At 41.4% G+C, this 22883-nt stretch overlaps 3 protein-coding genes across 3 annotated transcripts in view; 2 read left to right on the forward strand and 1 right to left on the reverse strand.

Annotated features, from left to right (window-relative positions):
* The window catches only part of garem2 (GRB2 associated regulator of MAPK1 subtype 2), a 15153-nt gene extending 5522 nt beyond the window's left edge, over positions 1-9631 (forward strand). Inside the window, exons 3-7 of the mRNA XM_022769739.1 lie at positions 1826-1956; positions 2130-2295; positions 3244-4094; positions 5876-6045; positions 6880-9631. Coding sequence (XP_022625460.1) covers positions 1826-1956; positions 2130-2295; positions 3244-4094; positions 5876-6045; positions 6880-7480 — 1919 coding nt within the window. The 3' untranslated portion in view covers positions 7481-9631. The remainder of the gene's footprint in view (positions 1-1825; positions 1957-2129; positions 2296-3243; positions 4095-5875; positions 6046-6879) is intronic.
* A 3212-nt stretch (positions 9632-12843) lies between these two features.
* Positions 12844-13668, reverse strand: fhit (fragile histidine triad). Its single transcript, XM_022770287.1, has one exon. It carries the CDS (start codon positions 13465-13467, stop codon positions 13009-13011), a length of 459 nt encoding a protein of 152 aa, XP_022626008.1. The 5' UTR covers positions 13468-13668; the 3' UTR covers positions 12844-13008.
* A 223-nt stretch (positions 13669-13891) lies between these two features.
* hadhb (hydroxyacyl-CoA dehydrogenase trifunctional multienzyme complex subunit beta) lies at positions 13892-21866 on the forward strand. The gene is made up of 16 exons (XM_022770288.1): positions 13892-13993; positions 15324-15396; positions 15792-15833; positions 15958-16054; positions 16299-16343; positions 17039-17138; positions 17289-17376; positions 17489-17676; positions 17791-17971; positions 18832-18953; positions 19389-19468; positions 19566-19613; positions 19843-19930; positions 20255-20329; positions 21046-21210; positions 21427-21866. The coding sequence occupies exons 2-16, from the start codon at positions 15330-15332 to the stop codon at positions 21460-21462; spliced, it is 1422 nt and encodes a 473-aa protein (XP_022626009.1). The 5' UTR covers positions 13892-13993; positions 15324-15329; the 3' UTR covers positions 21463-21866.
* The last annotated feature ends 1017 nt before the right edge of the window (positions 21867-22883 follow it).

The following is a 22883-nucleotide window of genomic DNA, read 5'->3' on the forward strand; positions in this document are numbered from 1 at the left end:
ACTTTTTTGGGGGGGAAGTAACTGGGGATACGGAACCAAAATGGTTCCACTGTTGGAAAAGTGGCTTTACTGTAAGAGTCTAATAGGAAATAGCCTTAAGAGCTGCCATAGGGTGACTTTGGGTTGTTGGATCCTGTAGCATTACATCAACCTGATGTCCTCATTAGTAGTGCCTTATTTTGATGATACATTTTGGTAGACAAGAAAAAGCGAGACAGCAAAGCCAATTAAAATGTTTGCTTACTTTTAGGACTATCTTTATGTCTCTCTGACATGTGAGTTGTTGAATCAGAGGCCATCACCAGTGATGAGATAACGTCTGTATGATGACTTCATACAGGAAGTCTAAATAAGCTTAGGAGGAGAGCAATATAGGATTCCCCCTGGGGATGGACAACAGGATGCTCCCTCCTCCTTCTCATTCTCGATGTGTCTGTCTGGATCCTCCTCTGTTCATCATAGAGCGGCAAGGATGACTGAAGTGTAGAGGACAGAAAAGCTGAATGATCCCTTGTCATGAATAAGGTTTCAGGGAAGTGGAGGTAGTGGCCAAATACTCATGTGTAGGGATTTAAAAGCCTCAGAATGATTCTGTTTTTATTTCTTGAAATGTTTTCTCACAGAGTAATAGTAGATCTTTGGTGTGTTGTCACATCTCAATAACATTTGGAGTCTCACTTCTAGCTATATAATCCTCTTATAAGAGTTTCCTTGATGGAGCTGGTGTTTTGTTTGGTATAGCTGTAAAGCCTGTTTCGTTTCAAACCCCTCCTCAGCCTGTCACTTTTTTTTAGGGAAGGGGGTTGGTGGGTTGTGTGGAAAAGTAGCACTTGCTGGTATTGTTCGTTGGGTGGAAGCTCCTTATCCTGGGGGCTGTGTTTGAATTGGAAGGTGGGGGGTGGAGGAGAAAGAGGGCGAGAGAGAAGGAGGGAGGTGCTGGCGAGGAGGATGGTGGAGTTTGGTATTCTGCTCTGCCTCCCAGACAAAAAAAAAAAAAAAAAAAAAAAAAAACTTTTTTTCTTTCCCTCACACACAAACACTTTGACTCTGTGAGAAAAAAGAGGATCCTTCGAGGGTTATCGAAGTTCAATGCAAGAATAATGTGAGCGCCATTAAAAATGTTCTTTAAACACAGCTGACTTGGAGCACATTGTGCATTCCTTTACAACATCACAAAGTGGTACGAACCAAAAAAAAATGTACAGTTTAAAGAACACAAACACAGTTACTGGACTGCAACACTGGAGCACATAAGTGTGAAAGATTTACAGACGGAGGAGGGGATGAGCAAAGGGAAGAAGGGTAAAAGAGAGAGAGAGAGAGTTGTGTGTGTGAGTGTCTCCATGGTGATGTGTCTCTGCTCTGCGTGAGAATGGGGGTCCTTTATTGGTTGCTATGCCAACCCCGTCGGCTGTTGATTGGCCAAGAGCTGGTGCCAGGTCATAGGTCACGGAGGTGTCTTTGTATTCTTCTCGTCCAAACAGTGTCTACTGCGAATGTGTGTGTGTGTGTGTGTGTGTGTTTGAAGTAAGACTGCAGGAAGTCAAATAATAGAAAAAAGAAAGAGAACAAAAAACTTTTACCCTTTCTTTTTCCTTCCTTTCCTCATCTTCTTCCCTGGGCTAATTTCTCTTCTTGTCTCTTTCCTTGTCCTCCTTCCTTCCCTCCTTTACCCTTCTTATTCATCATCCTCTCCTCTCTGGACTGCCTCCACTTTATTCTTCTTCTGTCCTTTCCTTCACTTCCTTCACCAACTTCTTCCCTTGTCCGCCTTTATCACCCCCCCACCCCAATCACCCGCATCCTGTTTCCTCTGTCCTCATAGGCAAGTTCAAGTTGTTGGATGAAGACCGGGACGTCAGGGATCCGGTCCAGTATTTCTCCAGTGTGGAGGAAGTTGCTGGAGTCTTCCCTGACCGGGTCTTTGTCATGGAGACAATCACCTTTAGTGTCAAGGTTAGCACTTTTTCACATCTTCATATAATGCATTTCCGGCTCTACTTTACTTTATTTCGCCTTTAGTAGGCAGGTAATATTCTCTCTAGGATTTTCAGTAGCATGACTAAGTCTGCACGCAACCCTGTAGCAATGCATTATCACATCCACTTATCCATGCCTGTGTGCTGCAGGTTGTTTCAGGGGAGTTCAGTGAGGACAGTGAGCCCTACAGCTTCACTCTGCAGGCTGGAGATGAGCTGTCACTCATGGGGAAAGCGGAGCTTCTCTGTGCCACACCGTCTAAGGAAAAGACGGGATTGAGCGCGCTCCTGAGACGCCTGGGAAAGACTCCTAGGAGTAAGTAAAGGCCAAATTCAGTGTGTTGAGGTCTGTGTTTCACAGTCCTATTTCAGTGGTTGCATATGAGAATAAGGAAGAGGGAATGAGTGACATTAGTGGCAATACTGTATGGGATGAAATATTCATTGATTGATATGGATGATTGATGAACTGGTTGGTTCAGTTCAAAGATTATAACTCTTGAAAAGGCTGAAAATTAAATATCTATAAAACTACAACTTCTGCAAAAAAAAGGTGCTTTATATCTTTGTCTTCTTTCACAAGAAGAAAAAAATGGGTTTATAGTTGTTAAAAGGCGTCCAGTCGCCATTTTTGTGTTTCTTTCATTCGTGGACCAAGCTGTGATCACAGAAGGTTTGCTGTAGGAGCTGAGCAGATCACCAAGCCTTTCTTTAGCTCGCTTAATATTGTTTTCACTATCAGCAACATCTTCATCTCCACCAACATCAGAAACTTGTAAGGAGAAAACACAAGCTGCACAAGTTCACTCCTGTAGGTCTGATATTTAGTTAGTAGTTAGGAGGCGCACATCAGCATAGCACACAGCTCTGTGGGTACAGCCAAACCCCTAAAGCACAACTGTGGATTCTTCACATTTTGGTTACCGTAAAAAAAGAAATACGAGAGGTCCGTGTCCGACTGGAAACACAAGGGGAATGTTAAGCTTGTGTTTCCAGTCGGACACGGACCTCCCCGACCAAGCCTACTGTTTGGCTGTCGGAGAACATGATATGCAAGTTTAACAACACATATCTTGAACTGCACATTATTGTCGTCTTTCTTTATCCAAGTATTTCCAGACATTGCTTTCCCTAGTCACGGCTGCCACGGTGCACGTTACGTAACGCCAACTGAGTTGAATTTATGTAGCCAAAAACAACACGTGCACAGGTGTTAACCCTTTTAAACCTTTGTCATTCCACTTTTCTTTCTGCGCCTCTTCAGGTAAAACTCCCTGCCTGGTCTGTATGAACCATCGCACCAATCAGAGTGTCAGCTTGCCCTTTGGCTGCCGTGGACGCTTTTGCACACGCTCCCCTCTGGAACAAGGCATGCTGGGAGGGGAGCACACGGTACGAAGCATAATCGAGAGAGTTCGCCTCCCTGTCAATGTGTCCGTACCTTCACGACCACCACGGAACCCCTACGACCGCCATGCGGTCCGAGAGGGCCACCGCTACAAGCTGCTCAACATCGTCAGCAAGACGGTGGTGCTCTGCATGGTACTACGCCGACAGGAGGTCTCCCCCTCCCATTTCCTGCTGCTGCGTTGCATGCCCCGGTTTAATGTGGCCGAGGTCTCCGTTCACACAGCGGCGCTGGAGAGCCTCCTGTTGCGACACGCATTTGACCCAGATGCCTACTCTCGTGCAGTTAGAGAAACCCGGCCAGAGCTGGAGTGTATGACCGAGGAGTGTGTGAGCCCACGGCGCTCTCGCATGTGTGTGTCGGGTCAGGACTCATTGGCACCGGCACTGCAGCGCCTCTCAATGTGCGGGTATGGGGGAGGGGTTTCGGACAGCCTATCACAGCGCTGTAGGGACTCTCTTGGAGAGAGACTCGGGGAGGGACCAGGTGAGGAGAGGGAGTATGTGACTCCTGAATGGACTGAGGCTGAAATGAGGACCAGTGAGGAAATCCCTTACGAGGAACTCTGGACCAATCAGAACGCAGAGGGTTTGGGGAAGGAGCCAAACCTCATCTCCTTCCATTCGTCTTCCTCACTGGACGGTTCTCTTGGTACTGTGGTGACAAGAGTGTCTACCCCGCCACCTGTACCTCCAAAATCTGATGCTGTGAGTTTCAGTCTTTAACTCTTTGTCTTTCTTTTTGTTCTTCTGTCTCTTATTCCTCTTATCTGTCCACAGCAGCATCCGGCTGTTAAAAGTCAGGATGCCTGGCTTGAATTATTCATACATTACAGCTTTTAAACCTCACTGACCACACAAACATGTGCAAACGCGCGCGCACATGCACACACACACACACACACACACACACACACACACACACACACACCACAGCTTTCCTGGAAAGGCCGTCATACACTCACAGCCCATGTGCTCAGAGCATATGAATACATACGTCATCACTAAGGATGCAGTTACATGTTTGCTGTATTTATTGCTTCATATTAGTCTGTGTTTTTTTTCATATAATAAAAAAATGCATTAAAAAATATATAATAAAAACGAAGATCAGTTCCCATAACCCAAGGTCATGTTCATATAGCTTTATGTATGAACAACAGTTAAAATCCCAAACATATTCAATTTAATTTCATTTACCAGTCATATAAAACTCTGGAAAGAGAGACTTCTTTACATTTTTTGCTTGACAAATGGCTTAAACAATTAATCGATTTTTAGAATTGTTCTTGATTGTTTTTCTGTTGATCAAGTAAATGTTGAAACATTAATGCAGTTATTTCAAACCACCTTTCCTTAGTTTTTATTCGTTTTTATGACAAAACGAGTCATAAAACCCTCCTCCTGCACAGCCTGTGTTCCACCAGCTTTTTAAGGGTTCAGTCATGGGTTTATTTATTAGGGTTTTTTTTTTTTTTTTTTTATGAAAAGCTGCAACCCGTTCCTGTTGTCTCAATTTCAAGCTAAATGGAAAATCTGAACACCTGATAAATTTAACAAATAATTATTATTATTTTGTGTACATTCAAACCCTATGACCTCCAGTGGAAAAGAGATTAGTTAGGAAAGGGGAAAGGACTTGGTTCTTTCTTATAGAGGAAAGGCTCTTGATATCAGTCCTGTGTACTTGACTCAGTAGTTATTTGTGGTAACCCAGTTACTCTCCCTCTAATGATTGAAAATGACGTACATACTGTAGCAAGCAGACAGCAAGAAAAGTACAAACATTAATGAACAATGTGTGGTGCTGTCATTACTGTGGTACATCACTTTGAGATGAACAAAAAAAATTGTAACAAAATGTATGTGTAGGGTTGTTGTGCAGTGCTGCAGTTCCTCATGCTCCTTATGTTCCTCTGTATGAAAAACACCCTAAAAACCAAATGGTTTTAAAACCAGAGAATGTTGTGTCATGTTGAAATCAAGCTTGTTTTTGTTGCTGCTGTTCCCCACCGTCCGTGTTCATATGTTAGTGCATATGGTGTCTGTGTTTGAAAGGGGGGCCATTATCATGCTTGTTTTGTTTAATTAACTTTTTTCTTTTGAAGTGATGGCAGCTAACAGCAGTACAGAGAGGGTGTGTGGGTGCTGATGTCTGCTATGCAGCTGGATTATACCCTGTCACACACATCGTTCCTCATTCCCTGATATTTAGCCTGCCAAGACACGACAGGAGTGTGTGCATATGTGTGTGTCTGTGTGTGTTTGTTTGTGTATGTGTGTGTGTGAAGAGCTTTTTACTGGGTGTGAGGGAGTTTGTTTGAGGTGTAAAGGTCACAAAGTTTGACATTTACCAAGCAGAACATTGAGATAAGTCAGCAGACACACACTCACACACAAACTAAAACCTCCTGAGAAGTCAAGTTTTAGGAGTTACAGTTTTTTGCTGTTTTAGCTCTCATTTTTTCTATGTGTGTGTTTGTATGTAGGTGAGAGAGGAATGTCGCTACTTGATTGCCCCTCCGGTCCCCCCTCGCTGCTCTAAGGGGGGATCCATTTCCAGTCCGGCCCCCAGCCCACCCGTCCCACCTCGCTTCCCCAAAACCTCCACCTCCCCGAGACCCAACCTCTCCTTCTACTCCTCTGGACTTCAGGACAGGTACAGTATGACAGTTTTGTTGTTACAAAAACATATAACAAATCAGCCTTTATATTATCAATAAATAATTATCACATTTATTTGGAATTATTAGTATAATTACTCAGAGAGCCTCTTCTGGAATCAACAGTTTTGATTTGCACATGCTTTATGGTACAAACAGGAAGAGGACAGCGTTCTTTTATGTCAAATTGTTCTTCACTGGCTACCAGTGTTTCCTAATCAAAGGATGACGTAAAATCTCATTGTTCTCACTCTGAATAGAGAACATAATAGGGATAATTGTAAATACAATCAGCCATGACCTTGGAAATAGCAACTGAGAAAAGAGAAAAGATTCTCAGCAAAAGCTCCATTAGTGAGCTGTTCTGGAGCTTTCGATTAGATGACATGATCTTCATCAGCAGATGGAGTTTGCCCACTTGTAATGTAACTGTAAATGTTCACAACACTTTAAACCTCAGGTTTCAAGCCAACATAAATGAGACATTCCTTAAAGTGCTCAGCAAGAAAGGGAATTTTACACATTTACAGTTACGTGTCTAGTTGACATAAAATAACTGTATCAACTGCATTTTAATTATAGTCATTTAAATACTGTTGAAATAATTCATATTGAAAATATCCATGTTTAGCCAGTTTTAACTTTAAAAGGTTAGATGTGTTTTGACCTGTAAGTCTGCTGCAAAAACATTTACCAGGAAAAGACTTATAGACTGTATAAACTATAGCCCAAAAATGTGTATGATTTCCGTTTTTCACATGGGATTTATTGGTGTTAAGTCATGATAACTTATTGTGGCAACTAATATCATTTCTCCTGCCCTGTGCCAGCTGCTCACCCTCTCCAGACGCTTCTCTCTACTGTTACCCATGCTCCTGGGCGGACTGCCCTGCCCCTAACCCCGCCAGTCCTGAGCCAGTCCCTGCCATCTCTGCAGACAACACAACCAATCCTCAGCCAGCACAGGCCACCTGGGCAGAGCCGTGGGTGGATTCTTTCACCTCCTCCGGACCCCGACTCAGGCCGCCACCTCCACAGAGTCGATTCGCTCCCTTTGGGGCGTTAAACCCCTTCAACCGCCAGTCCCCTTGCCCCTCACCTGAGCCTGCTGCCAATCCCACGACAGATTCCTCTAGAGGTGCAGAGGGCGGTGGGACATCCACAGGGATCACCGAAGGGCTGTCCCCGCCCCCTGACCCCACCTGGCGACCTCCTGCTGACCTGTCTGCTCTGTCATTGGAGGAGGTGTCGGCATGCCTGCGTTTCATTGGCCTATCAGAGGCAGCGGTAGCTGTATTTCAGAGGGAGCGAATTGACGGCAGTCTCCTGGTGCAGCTGACTGAGGACATCCTGTCACATGACTTCCACCTGAGTCGACTCCATGTCACCAAGATCACACAGTTCATACAGGGCTGGAGGCCCAAAATCTAACACACACACACACTGTCCTGATAATGTGCCTGTTGGCTCCTGAGCCTTCCTGAATGTGCCTTCCACTGTGACCAACTGGCTGCTGAGCCCCTCTGACTGAAGCTGAGACTTAGCTGAAGGAAACTGTGCCACCTTGTGGTCAAACTGTAGAACTGACACTTGATTGGCTCTCATTGTGAGAGTCTCCGACAGATTGACTGCATATTTCCTGTCTGAATCACAGACTGGGACTAGTTTACTAACAAATGGCTACAACAGAGAGCTACATGATGAAAGTGCCCTGTTTCAACTCATATTTGTGGCAGATAGTCAACCATGATACATCTTCATGCTACAAAACAGCAGAAAGGTTTTAAGCACTACTTACATTTGTGTGGCCTTCATGCTGTGGTCCCACATAAAATCTGAAATGAGGGGGAAACACGCATTCATTTTACGTAAAAAATACTATGACAAATCAACAGAATTCCTGCAGTTTTTACGCCTTGCATAAATTACACCGCAGTAAGAGTATGATGTGTGTTTTTACAATATAAGGAGCATTAAGGGATTCACAGCCTCTTTTGTTGACCAGTAGGAGATGTAACAATACAGATGTAACAATGAACCTGTCCCCTACACAAGTGTCTTGTAGAGCCTTCTTCATCTGTTTCATTGAGCTTTGGTGGCATGTAACTGGCAAAAATAAATAACAGTGAGAGGTTCTGTGGAGATAAGAAGGAGATAGTTGTGGACAGCTAAATAAAAAAAAGAAAAATACAGAAAGTCTGAAATCTTAGCACCCAATTAATTACTGAGTTTCTGGTGCTAATCGATGATTCACTGAACCCTCTCTGAATATACAGCATTCTGTATCAAGGCCATTTTGTGTTTTGCAACAGTGACATTTTTATTAACCCCCTTAAAAGGATACCACGAGATGTCTGTTGTCAGATACACAGATGTGTCGCCATGCTATAATAGAATTTTTGACCGCCTCAGAAATAGAGTTCGTACCTCAGATCACCTTTCCAGATATGCTTGATTTAGCCATGCATAATGGTTAGTAACATGATCACATAGCCATTTGATTTGTAGTTCTTCAGTATGCAACATGAGACAAAAAACATAATGGTGACTGCTTGAAAGAAATAGGTCCAGTATAACCAAACAGTGCAAGAAATGTCAGAATAATTTGAGAAGGATCCACAGCCCCATAAAAGACACTACAATTTGTCAAACAATCTGTTGAAGGATTAATAATATTGTATTAGATATTGAAACAATGGTTGTAGTTATTAAATCTAAATTAAATCATTTAGTAGGAACATGCCTTGCTTTCTGAAGTAAGTTGAAGGAATTTTTTTCTATTTTCTTAAATTTCATAGACCAAATGATTAATTCACTATTTGTAAAAAAAAATTAGTCAGCAGATAAATCAATAATGAAAATTATCATTACTTGCAGCCCTACATTTTTATTTCAGCTTTGGTATATAAATCCCTCCAAATCCAGCCCAATTATATACAAAATGACAAAATGTATCAATTATGCTACAGATTTGTCAGACAAGTCTCTTTTCTTAATGAGCAACAAAATGGCCAAACATCTTCCAGGACTAAAAAATTGTTGGTTCTGAATGAATCCGGACATCAGCAGATTGACAGACAGAAGTTTTCTTCCAGCTATTCAAATTAAATGGAGGCTTGCTTTATGAATTCTACACACATCCTGCATGATTAGGTGAATAAACTATTTGTACCGCCCTACAGGTACGGATGATAGTACTGTTACTATAACCTGGGACAAGTTAACCAGATAACTGTGAAAATGTAATTTATGTTGTTGTAAATGTTAAAGACAACTTGTTTATTAGTTCTTGTGATTTTCGTATTGCCATACAAGCTGCTGTTGCTCTCATAGTGTCTGAAATAATCCTCTTTAAATTCCATATTCCCAAAATTCCCAAAGGCTGCATACCAACTTCCTCAAAACTATTTCTCACGACATCTCGTAAACTCCATAACCCCCCCCCACCCCCCACGCACACACACACACTTTACCTCCACCTTGGTTCACTACACCTACATAATATTGATGTACTCTGTGATCATGTAACTGCAAGGCCACTGTAAGAAGAGCAATGAAGAAATAAATGAGAAAATAAAATAAATAGAAACTTAATGACCTCTGAAGATCACGTTATGCTCTCTTGTTTGCTCTGGCGGTTGTGGGGAGCCTTAGTCATAACAACACGCAGACAGGAGGTGATGAGGCTTATGGAAGATAAGGCTGAATACACTACCACAGTTACTGCATTGATAGAAAATAATATAACAAAACAGCATACCAGATCATTCAGTTTTCAGAGTGACTAGCTGTTTAGCCATGTGTAGTCGCAGACACAACGTCCAGTACAAGTTAATACATATTTCCAGGCAAAATATAACTGCCTACAAGTACAGCTCAAACATACCACTGCAACCATAGACTGTATAAGAAGATGGATGTAGTCTCTGTGACGTCATCCGTAGGTTTCTGAAGAACGGTTTTGAAGCTCTGCCGTCGCAATCTTGGCAGTGCATGACGTCAAAATAGACTATTGGACCAACTCCTTGCTTGTCCAAAAATGGCCAATGAGGTGCGACTGATGTGGAGCCGAGACTTCAGTGCAAGTCGGTTTACTGACTGTGGCAAGCATTCACGCCTGTTAGCATTGTCAGCACACCTGGGTGTCTGGGCGTCTTGCTCTCGCTTGGCTAACCTAAGCTAATTAGCTAGCTAATGAGCTAAGCTAACAAGCCAGGTGTGGTGAACGTATTAACCGATACCTGCTAATTAGTGTTAACATTTAAATAAAATAACACTAGACTTTCACTCACCTCAGAAAAACTTCCACACCTTCTGTTAGTCAATAAACCGCACAGCAAGGCATTTTATTTGTCTGGCATCTGCACGAAAAATCCTCCAGTTGGCACCAACACCACAAACATGGACGAGTGGTCACGTTGTTACTCGAATTAGCTGAGGTGACGCCTAGCGGACACTGAGGCGCTAGTCAACTGTGACGCACCCTCCTGTCACTCAAAGCGGCCACGCCCTCAATTATGTATAAATTTAAGCCATGTTAAAATTAACGGGTTAGTAAAAATCCCCCATCTGTTACAATTATAATACTCAGTCATGAGCTTCTTAATGGAGTTCTACCTTCACCTAGAGGAGCAAATCCCAGAAGATTACAGAAGTGCCATCTTTAAAATGAAGTACAGCGATGGAGCCACACGTAGAACATACCCAGAGGGTCCACAAGCTGGTGCACTAGACCCATCTTCTTTATCAGCCCTGATGTTCCTGCCTGTCAGCATCATGTCAAACGCTCCGGGGAGACCCACCTACACACACACACGTGCAGACAAGCAGGTTGCAGATATTGTGAGCTAATATCACCCCCAAGTGAGGCTCTTGACCTTAATATACTCCAGTGGAACTCAGTAGCCACTAGCACAAGACTGTGGCAATGCTTTCAAGCCATTAACTGAATAACTGATTAATATGAGTGTGTGCATGTATACCATTTTAGGCAGTCTCTGAGTGCCGCCTGCTCCAGGCAGCAGTCCCAGCACGACCTCCTCTGGTGATCTTTTTATATTTTGCTTTTGTGGTGATGCAGCACTGGCAGGCCATCATGAACTACAGAGAAGACACAAGATTGGGACTTGCGTGCTGACATCTTAGTCCACATAAGCAGCATTTTTGACAACTTCACACACACACACACTGTCGTACCTCGAGGCCTCCACCCAGGCAGGAGCCATGGATGGCAGTGACAACGGTGATGAAAGATTTCTCGGTCTTCTGACCTTCCTGAGAGAGACGGATGGCCTCTTACAGGACTGGATCATAGTGAGAGCGAAGAAAGCAATTCAGTGACATATTCTATTTATGTTTTAATGTGGACATAAGTTGACTGAATTTATTATATTAATGTTATGTTTTAATGAAGTGAGCTGTGTGCCTTCCTTGACATTTGTTTGCAGTTAGGGAAAGTTCAAAGTGTGTGAAAATAAAACAAACTCAACTTTTTTCTCACTTGTCCGAACCACATACACGTATGTAATGGAAATCCTTGTTCGAGCCCTAATAAGCCTACTTGATACCTGCACCGGTGATAAAGCAGACAGGCTTGCTGGAGATCAGGGGTGATTCCAGGATTTTTAAAATGAGGTGGCACAGTGTGGGGACCAAGAAGCAGTCTAGGTGGGGGCCCATGGGAAATCAGAAAATTCTTTCAGAAATACATACAGCATTGAAAATTGGTGTAGAAAACATTAGGCGCGTGTGCAGTGCCCTAATAAAGCTGGTAAAGTGACACCGACAGTACTCAAGCCCAGTGTCTTGACAGTGAGGTGATGCACTCTCTGACAGATGGAACCAATGTTGTTCATCACAGATATCAACTTATTATTTGAAATAATCAATACACTTCAGGACAGAGCCTTTACTAACATTTTTAGATTTTTCTTTTTACTTCTAGTAGCACTACGGAGCATTTTTTAATGAGTGGTTCCCCATTTTGTTTGTCTTGTGCACAGGCTCTCTGGTGACATGACACACATTCCTGGTGTCACACTATTCCGTTCATCTACAGGTGGCGAGAAAAAGGGATGTTACAGCACCCTGTTCTTTAAATGTGGCTGAAGTAATCCAGGTTCACATGCTGTTATCAAGATAAAATGATCCAGTTTATTCTAATCCAGCTACTTTGGCTCTTTGAAAGCTGCTTGAGGACTGATTTGTTGAGCTTGGATGAAGTTATCTTGAAAAACAGTGTGCTCTTATTTTGAAATAAAGGCAAAATGAGTGGAGAGATGAGATAAGCATTCAAATAACTGGCTTAGAACTGATCATGTAATTGCAGGTACTGGAGGAGCCCTCCCAGCATGCACTGGGGCAATAGATTCATGGACATAAGTCTTACTTTATGTTTACATTGCATTGTTAAGGATGTAACTTTGTCTACATTGTGCTCTGTAATGTTTCCAGTGGTTCCACATGTTCATCAATGTTAAATAATAATTGTTGGTGATTATATTATTATTAGCCAGAACAACCATTACATGATGTATTGTATCCATAGTTTTTCGCAATATAAGTAAGCATACAAAAGTATAAGTATAGTTTCACAATTTTTTTTACTCAGTTTAAATAGAAAACATCTGAGAGCTTCAGGCCAGCTGTTAACAATTTTACAACTTTAACAACAACAAAAAAAAACCTCTGTTATGACTATGGACATTGTCATCAATAAAACAGACACTGGATTATTGATTTTGTATTTCACATTTGACAGTAATGGATATATGCTGGGGAAAAAATGCTTGGAGAAAACTTACTTACATTTTATTTTGGAAAAGAGATACATAAAAGCCATGCACCAATACAAAACAGTCAAGATGTGAGTGAATATTAATATTGTTCCACATAAATATCAGGTGTTCACATCATCTTCCAGTCACTGCTGACCCTGGCATGTATTGACCATTTTCCATTTAGAGATTTTGGAGCCGATTCCTCAGATCTGAAGCCTCTGCTGCCATCTCCTCCTCGGATCTCCACTTGGAGGGAATGTCCTCAGTTTCTCGATCATGCTTCTGCAGCTCTTCGTAGACGCTGTCATTCTGCTCAAAGTCCCCCTTCTTCCTGGGCAGCACATGGACGTGGACATGCCTCACGGTTTGTCCGGCTTCAGGACCGTCCTGGATGGCAATGGTGAGCGAAGTGGCGTTGAAGTGCCTCTCCACCAGGTTGGCGACTGTTTGAGTGGCGCTGAATAAATCTGCCACCTCATCCGGCTGAAGATCTCGAAAACGCTCCACTGGTCTCAGAGGGCACACCAACACATGTCCAGGCACCACAGGCTTCCTGTTGACCAGAGCAAATGACAGCTCAGTCTGCAGGAACACAGCCGAGGCCTTGATGAGATGCTGTCCAAAGCGCAGGGTCGACATGTCCCACTGACTCACTGGTAATGTCAGGAGCTTGCTAATCTGTGAGTGACCAACAGCGACGTCTTCCAGCAGCTATTACTAGCTTGAAGCCTCTGTTTGCGATGTCTTGCAGTAAACTCCGACCAAACATACACCTGTCATCTTCACCGTTGGGAGCGCAAGAGTGCCGTTCATGGTGCCGGTCGAATGGCAAACCGGATGAGGACCTCCCAACACGCTGAAATAGCGACGGAGCCTAACATGTTAATGCGCTCATATCGTTATCTTTTGCTTGGAAAAAAAATCTAAATATTTTTTAATGTAATATTTTTTTATGATTTGAGTATTGAATTTACTCTTAAACACAAGCAGGTATGTAGCTAATCATTTAGTTGCACCTGTGTTTTCTTCAGGCATCATTTTGGTCAGCAATAGTGTGGACGGGTCCTTAAGAGCGGTTAGCGGGTATTGTAGTCCGGTAGCGCTGCTGAAGTGGCTGATCGTTTGACTGGGAGGCAGTGTCAGCAAAGACATATCACACGTACAGGTAAGCTTCAACTTAGCTATCAACATTGATAATAAAACTAGAAAGAGAATAGACATGATGTAATTTCAACAAATACGTGTCTTCATCCCAAACATAGCGAAATAGATCACAACTCAATGGAAACTTTTGCTAACAATTAGCTAGCTTTATTAGCTTGCGTGGAGCTTCCAGCTTCATTGTTGTGCTATTTAGGTTGTTCGGCAATGTTGTTTTTGATCAGAGTAAACGTTTTTTGAAGGAACCACATACTTGTTGTGCTGTATACAGGTCTGACCCTGTTTGATACCCGTAATTGTGCATTTACGTCCCTGTTATGCTGCAGGATAGGAAACTAGGTGAAGGGTCAGAGCTGGGGTAGGGGGGTTGGGCTGGGTGACCGACAATGATATGTCATATTATGCCACTATCATTAAACACAGAAAAAAGACATATTATGTGTCAGACCTTTTCTCTTAGTTTAAATCTGTATTAAAAATTAAAATCCCATTCACATATTTCAGTCTTTTCTGCAAACATTAGGGATGTGTCAAGCTGAATGCAAGTGACCTGTCATGTTTTACCACACATGATCTGCATAGTCTTACGTCTGAGTAAGCTAATTATAAACAGTCAAGCAAGCCCCGGTACTGACGGTTTATTACGTGCAGTGCGAGATTCAGACATTCAAATCACAGGTGCTTAACACAGCTGACCTTTTGCCTACTGAAGTGAGAGACAGTGTAGTGTGGTTATATCACTCTCCGGGCTGCACTATCACTATAATAATGGTAACACATACTCTATAGTCCCCATTCGTTATGCACAGTGTTGGAAGAAGTGCTTAATTTAAGTAAATGTAGCAATACCACAGTGTAGAAATACTCTGTTACAAGTCAAAGTCCTGCATTCAAAGGAACAAAAGTATTAGCATTAAAATATCAAGTATCAAAAGTACTCATTAGGCAGAATATCCCATTTCAGAATCATATATATTATATTCTTGGATCATAATTGTTGATAAATGTGTACATCACTCATTAACATTGCAGCTGGTAAAGGCGGAGCTGATTATAATTCCTTCATATACTTCACATTTTCTGAAGACATTATAGATATATATGTACTGAGCTGCGAGGGCATGTACACTCAGTTGTCAGTTTATTAGGTACACCTAGCTGAAACAAGTGCAGTTGAATACAACAGTCCAGCAATAATTCTTCTGTAATGCTAAATTTTTGTTATAGCTGTTTTAGGGAGGTGTTGATTCAACTGTGTGGTCACTATAATTGCATTATACAGAGAGGTGCTTCTGAGAACGATGCAGTAACGACCATAGTTTCTTTCTATGTAGGACATCATGGCTTCTATGTTGCTGAACTCAATGCGGAGCTGCTCTGTCAGCCCGTCCTGGGCGGTACGGATTGGTGAGTTATCTGCCTCCTTCTTTGTAGCAGTTTAACAGATTCCAAAATATGTCAAAGCAATAGGTAAAATATTCTATCACGCTATCACAAATGCAAGATACACCAAAAGCAAATTGTTTTCTCTTTCAGTGTTTCGTTATGAATACATGCTGTGTATTAGTAGTTACAATAATATGATCTTTTTCCACTGTCACCTTTGTTTAAGTCTTTTCAATTGTCACACTACTTGGTGATCCAATCTAAAATATAGACATTTGCTGTGTAGATTCAGGCCGCACCAACACTGTTATCTGCTTCTGTTGTTTTATAGTATGTACTGATAGTCATTCAAGCTGTTTGTAGTTTGAAGTAATTCAAAATGAGGATGATGAGGAATATTTGTCTCTGTGTCTCAGGGGCACGCTCTCTCAGCACGACGGCCCAGCTTCAGGCTCAGGGTAAGTCTAAGTGATATCATTTACATTCACATAAAAATGTAGATTATAGTCTTGTGGAGATCACACAGAATGTCAGCTAAACATTTTAAGTTTTTCTTTACTTCATGTCTTCTCTATCTTTTAGTTCAGACAAAGAGCAAGAAGACACTGGCTCGGCCTGGTGTGAAGAACGTGGTGCTGGTGGAGGGCGTTCGAACCCCTTTCCTGTTGTCTGGAACCACGTACGTCTCCACTTTTTTTCTTATAGCTAAGCTGACTGGATGGAGTCTGTGGCTTCATAAGTTCATGGTGCTTTGATAAGAACACTGCTCAAAAAAGGTTGTTTGACCTGGAGGTGATTAGAAACATAAAATGATTATTTTTGGCATTTAAATGTTGAATAGTCAAGGAAAAAATTACTTGTTTTACAGAGAGAAAATCTTGTATGAGGCTAAAAGCTGTTCTAATTTGTGTTTGTGTTTACAGATATGCTGACCTGATGCCCCATGACCTGGCCAGAGCAGCTCTGCAGTAAGTGTGTCCTAATGTTGTGTTTTTTTTTCTGTTAACTGTGTAATAAAACAAGCAAGTCCTCCATTAGCAGCTGTTTAAACACAATAAATCTAGGTGAAGTCAGCTGACCGAGTGTGTAGTTGATCTAATTAACCACCCAGATTTTTTATGTTGGCCACCAAGCACCAGTGACATTAAAGACTAACCTACGTCCACTTTTTTGAGTTAGTAAATTACATGTGCAGTAACTTTATTGCTCTGTGAATTGAACCTAGTCCCGTTCTATTCATTACATAGAAGTAATTTCCCTCTGCTCAGAGAATCCAGTAATTCTGTCTTCTAGACCTCCATGACCCTGGTTAACAATGGTTCTGTGAATTACTGGTGACCTTCACATGTAATATCTAGTCAAGTCAAGTTTTATTTATATAGCCCAATATCACAATATCTGTCCGTAGACCCCTGAATCAGATAAGGAAAAAACTCTGAAAAACACTCAGGAAGAGCAACAGAGGAGGGATCCCTCTTTCAGGATGAACAGTCGTGCAATAGATGTGATGTGATGTGTACAGAATAGAGCACATCATAGATTTACAGTATGGACGTATAAATTGTAAATATTGAAAACATCTGAAAGTGTCAGTTTAGACAGGGTAAGATATTCCCTCAGGATGTTGTTTTGTTAAGTGCTACTGTGATTTGGGTTTCTCCAGAGGTCTGCTGCACAGGACAGGCTTATCCAAAGATGCTGTAGACTACATCATCTATGGAACAGTCATCCAGGAGGTTAAAACCAGCAATGTAGCAAGAGAGGTACACAACTAACGGAGCATTTTGTAGTCTGCAAATCATCAGCAATTGGACTTTTCCAGGAGAATCCAAAACTTTTTCACATTTGTGTGAACATGATAAAGAGAGCTGCTGTTCTGTTGTGCATCTCCTTCATATTTGACTTAATTTCAGGCAGCACTGGGTGCAGGCTTCTCTGACAAGATCCCAGCTCACACCGTCACCATGGCCTGCATCTCTTCAAACCAGGCAATGACCTCAGGTATGTCAGGGACAGAAATCTCTACACCGGGCCTCTTCCAGTTCACATGCACTGTATGTTTTGGGCTGGACTGGTGATAATGTTTGACCTCTCTCCCTCTCCTTCTGTCCAGCTGTTGGTCTGATTGCTGCAGGCCAGTGTGACGCTGTTGTTGCAGGCGGGGTGGAGTTCATGTCGGATGTTCCTATCCGTCACAGCCGTAAGATGAGGAAGACCATGCTGTCCCTCAACAAAGCAAAGACCCTTGGTCAGAAGCTCGGTCTGCTCGGCAGCATCCGGCTGGCGCACCTCTCACCAGAGGTAGATATTCACTTAAAATCTCCCAACACTTGCACTTAATTCCAAAGTCCTTCCCTTTGATCTTTGACATACAGTCCGGTGTTTCCTCCTGTAACCTTTTTATTACGTGTGTAGCTTCCCGCTGTGGCTGAGTTCTCCACAGCTGAAACCATGGGCCACAGCGCCGATCGTCTGGCTGCTGCGTTTGGGGTCTCCAGACTGGAGCAGGATGAGTTCGCTCTGCGATCACACTCTCTCGCCAAAAAGGCCCAGGATGATGGTCTTCTGCAGGATGTCATCTCCTTTAAAGTACCAGGTAAACACTGCTTCACACTTTAAACTGAAATACATGACATTGCAAATTAAAGGTTTAGGATGGTTCTATATGTTGTATTAATTAATTTTATGGATGGTGGTGTACCTGTTACCTGTTGTTGGTTACATTGTCGTTATCAGTCCATGTCATTTGTCTTGTTCTTCTCTGGTGAATTGATTCACTGATTTAGCTTATAAATGCTAATTTGAACCATTTACCTCAGTTGTACATGGTGTGTAGAGCTGAAACAATTAATTGCTTAATCGAGTGACAGAAAAACATTTTTGATAAGAAATTTATCTTTTTTTTTTCTTTTTTTTTCTTTTTAGCAAAAATGCCCAAAATTTGCTCATTCCAGCCTCTTTATTATTAGATTTTGGGCTGTTGTTTGGACAGCTTAAAAACCAAAATGATTTATTGATTAAAATAATTAGCAATCATTACTAAAAGCCCTACTTGTGTGTTGTTACTGATTTGGTTTATCAGTTTTTTTCTTATTTAAAAATGTATTAATTAAATAATAATAACATAATAATTAAAAGATATTAATGTTTACTACATTTTTATTGTGTGGCCCACAGGAAGATTAGCAACTGCTACAACAGAAGCTAATGGGGATCCAATAAAATAAACATTAATTGCATTTAAGCAACAATCATGTATTTCTGTCCATTTCTCTAACATGTTGTCTGTCCCATGTAACACCTCAGACACAACTGATGGATTTTGACCCAAACTGAAAAGAGATGAATGAATGACTGACACTGTGTGGGAGAATTATAACTAATTCTAACAGGTAAAAGCTAATCTTGAGTTTTTTTAATGTTTACATGATGTCTGTGTATTTTTGTCTTTTCCAGGCCGTGATATTGTTTCCAAGGACAATGGCATCCGTCCATCCTCCATGCAACAAATGGCCAAACTAAAGCCCGCCTTTGTTAAACCTCACGGCACAGTCACTGCTGCCAACTCCTCCTTCCTGGTGAGCACACACACACACACACACACACACACACACACACACACACACGTTCTCAGTGTTCTTAATTCCTCCTTCCTGCTTCAAAACCGCCTTCAGCGTAGACATCAGAATCTGTCTCCGTGTGTAAAAGAAACACACAAACCTGCACACACAAGCTGCAATTTACCTGAAGCAAAATACTTTTAAAATTTGGTTGAGGATAGTGAGTCTCTTCAGTTCAAACAGCAACTGTGGCTTTGTGTTTACAGTTATCAGAAACACTCTTTTGGGCTTTATAATAATATTTCCTGGCAACAGGTTCACAGGTGAAAAGAAATGTATAGCCCTACCCAAAACTACCTCTCCTGATTACTGCTCACAAGCAGAAACACTGTCACCTCTCATAAACTGCCCTGACTATAAGTAAACTGCTTGTGTGTGTGTGTGTGTCCTCAGACTGACGGTGCCTCTGCTGTGCTTATAATGTCTGAAGAGAAAGCTTTGGCTATGGGTTACAAGCCTAAAGCCTACCTCAGGTATCTGCACCCTCTCTATTTGCTATGACAGCCTCAATTTCCCCAGTGATGCTATTTCAGATGACGTGCTAATCATATTATGTTTTCATCCTGGCAGAGACTTTGTCTACGTGTCCCAGGACCCCAAAGATCAGCTGCTTTTGGGGTGAGCCTCAGTGTCTCATTAAAGTTTGTATATTATTCACAGATATAATCTAAAAGCCTGACAAACACGGGGATCTTTTTAGTGATAGCATTGTAATAGCTAACCTTGTGTGTGTTTGTAGGTAAATTTTGAGGTGCATTGCTCCTTTGAATCCCAAAAATTTGGTGTGATAGAATTTTTTTTTTCTCCTTATTTTCCTTTAACACTGTGCTCTGTTTGACTCCTGCAGGCCAACGTACGGTACACCCAAAGCCCTGGAACGGGCCGGCTTGTCTATGAGTGACATCGATGTCTTTGAGTTCCACGAGGCGTTTGCAGTAAGTTAACACACAAAAAAACAAAAAAACAGTGTGACCTTTGTAGAGGTTGCTGAATGTGTGTGTTGATCTAATTAATATCCTGTCAATCTCCAAGATATTTTAAGTTTTAGATGAATAGTTTCTTACATAATTGAACTAGAATCTCTCAATTTCTGAATCCAATTGTGGCGTGTGTTATTCATCAATGTTGGAGTAAGATTTGACTGGTATACTTCATAGCTTGCACTTTGAATCTGTAGAAATCAATATGTTTTCAGTCTGGTATCTATGGTAACTCTCTGGGTATATATCTCTGTGTTTTTTTTTTTTTTTTTTTCCCAGGGCCAGATAATGGCAAATCTGAAGGCTATGGACTCAGATTGGTTTGCCCAGACGTACATGGGAAGGAAATCAAAGGTAAAGCTGCTGGTCAGCTGTTGGCTATTTCTCAGAATAGATTCATACAGTACAACTGGATGCTTGCAACAGATGAACATTGTGTAGACAGTTAATTTAGGCCAGTATAGAATATTTATTTTAAATTAAGGTATTAGTGTAATTATATTTGTATATAGTGGTAGTGTAATACAAAAATTGTAAGACTTAGAATTAGATGTTTTTATTTAGTTTTATATACATAATAATGTTTTAAAATGTACAGCAACTACATACTGACAAAATAATTTAAAGGGCACAATTGTATAAAGTGAGATTTCTGTGTCTTTTTTCATTATAGATCAGGTCTAGGTTCTATATTAATACTGTGAAAGTATCAAAGCCTCAGTCCACAGAGAAATGCACACAGCCTGTATTCAGAAACTGAGCCTTAAAACCAGCTGTTAGGACTTCCTGTAACTTTGTGATGTCACAACAAAATAGTCACAGCTCTCAGCCTCCTCTCTTCTGATTGGCTCACCAATCATCATGCCAATGCAGTGCAGCGCCTTTTCCCTTCTTTCAATGGCTTCTTTTTCATTGTAACTGCACTCCAGTCATATGGAAATCAATATGAATATGAATTTTCAAGATGAAAAATATTTACTTGAGCTTTAACCTTGGTTGTCAGTGCCTGGTGATAGCTGCCTTCTTCTCTGTGTAAATATCAGTCATTACCAAATGTCTCTTTTGTGTAGGTGGGGACTCCTTCCATGGAGAAGTTCAACCTGTGGGGAGGCTCTCTGTCTTTGGGTCATCCATTTGGCGCCACTGGCTGCAGGCTGGTAACCACAGTGGCACACCGGCTGCAGAAGGAGGGAGGACAGTACGGACTGGTGGCGGCTTGTGCTGCTGGAGGACAGGTAAACCACTGGGTGACACGTTCATAGAACAGTAAAGTGACAGTGACTGATTTGCTCTTCATATCGAAATTTCACATGCATTTTCCGTTTCCTGAGATCTTAAACTTCAAGGGGAATTACTTTTAAGTTTCTACACAGTTCTAGGAAACAACCCAAATAATGTTTCATTCGATTGATGTTGTTTTCCTGACAAGCTTCTATTCTCCTGTTTTCCAGGGTCACGCCATGGTGATCGAGGCCTACCCCCAGTAAAGCTCTTAAAGCGCCATATGTAACCTGGTCTTCAGGGTCATCATGATGTTCTACACACACATACACTAACATCCAGACAATGCAGTGTACATACTAGCACCAGTTTGCCTTGATCAGAGAGGAGTCTGATACAGTATGTGAATGTGTCTGAGGACGCTTGTGTAAATTAAACGTTGCTTAGTGGCTGTTAAATTATAGCAGAATGATGCTGAGGAATTTTTGCCTTTGATTTTGTGGACTTTGAGGCGCATCATTACAGCATTGTCACTGAGTCGAATGTAACATAGCAAAGTTTAAGCACTCAGAGGAGCTACAGTGCTAATGTTTATATACGTTGTGATATTTTTTTTTTTCTTACAAACTGCAGAAATTAAATGATGTGACGATAACCACACTGACGCTCATCCCTGGGTTTGTTGTTCTTTTCTGCAGCTGAGATAGGCTTTTTTCACAGCAGACATTTTGATTTGCCAAAGTAGGAAAAGCACGGGTGTTATCTCTAATATTAATTATAGCTGTATTCTATTCAGGTATCCCAGTAAGGGAGGACAGTGTGACAGTGGGTGAGCCAACATGATCAGTACCAGTACCCTGAGACTGAAGCAGCTAAATGGAATCCAGCCATCATTCATTTTATTATTTCTACCTGTGTGTTTCTTACCGTGACTTGTTAAAATGACTTCTATGAAAAAGGACTGATGGCTGCACATGCACAGTGATTACTGGGAGTTTCCAATTTCAGCCGGTATTTTTAATTTATGTAATATGATTTCTTGTAATAGATTACTTGGGTTCTTTTAAAACTGCTTCTTCTCTCATTTATGAAGCAATCAAAGTTTGTTTGCAATTTCTAGATTACATCGCATCTGGTGATCTTTTGTGCACTGACAAGTATTTTAATAGTTGATTAATCATGATGTTTTAAGATAACTGGTGACATTACTTTTCAGCTGAGCCCCACCCATGAATAAATAAGTCAGTGGCCATAAACATATATTCATTAATAAATCTAAATATTTGGCAGCTCAGTTAACCAGGTTTTACCTCACACCAATAAAGATAATTACATTAGGGCATTCACATTTGATTTCCAGAAATCAGGATAAGATTGAATTATTAGTTTACAAAACAACTTAGCAACTTTGGGTTTTTATGAGTAGTTTATTGCATTTTATCTACATGTCTGATAATTTCCACTCTGTGCTGATAGAGGGCCTTGATGTACGGACAACTTCAAGCAATGTTGATGGGCCATGTTTTATTCAGCAGGGATTGAAACTATTGCAAGGAGATCAATGTATAGAAAGCTTTGTGTTGCAGACAACAACAACATTGAATTTGGAGATGGGGGGTGGGGGGTCTACTCTTTAACAGATTGACAAATTTGCATTACCAAATTTTTTTTTTTTGTATCTGCATCC

This window comes from Seriola dumerili, unplaced genomic scaffold, assembly GCF_002260705.1.
Source record: "Seriola dumerili isolate Sdu_G_001 unplaced genomic scaffold, Sdu_1.0 BDQW01000025.1, whole genome shotgun sequence".
Classification (NCBI taxonomy): Eukaryota; Metazoa; Chordata; class Actinopteri; order Carangiformes; family Carangidae; genus Seriola; species Seriola dumerili.

Bases quoted from the DNA above. Each gene is read 5' to 3' on its own strand.
- hadhb (XM_022770288.1), top strand. From the start codon at position 15,330: ATGGCTTCTATGTTGCTGAACTCAATGCGGAGCTGCTCTGTCAGCCCG. The intron at 15,834-15,957 runs GTAAGTCTAAGT...TCTATCTTTTAG, and splicing joins GGCCCAGCTTCAGGCTCAGG to TTCAGACAAAGAGCAAGAAG. The intron at 18,954-19,388 runs GTGAGCACACAC...GTGTGTCCTCAG, and splicing joins CTGCCAACTCCTCCTTCCTG to ACTGACGGTGCCTCTGCTGT.
- fhit (XM_022770287.1), bottom strand. From the start codon at position 13,467: ATGTCGACCCTGCGCTTTGGACAGCATCTCATCAAGGCCTCGGCTGTG.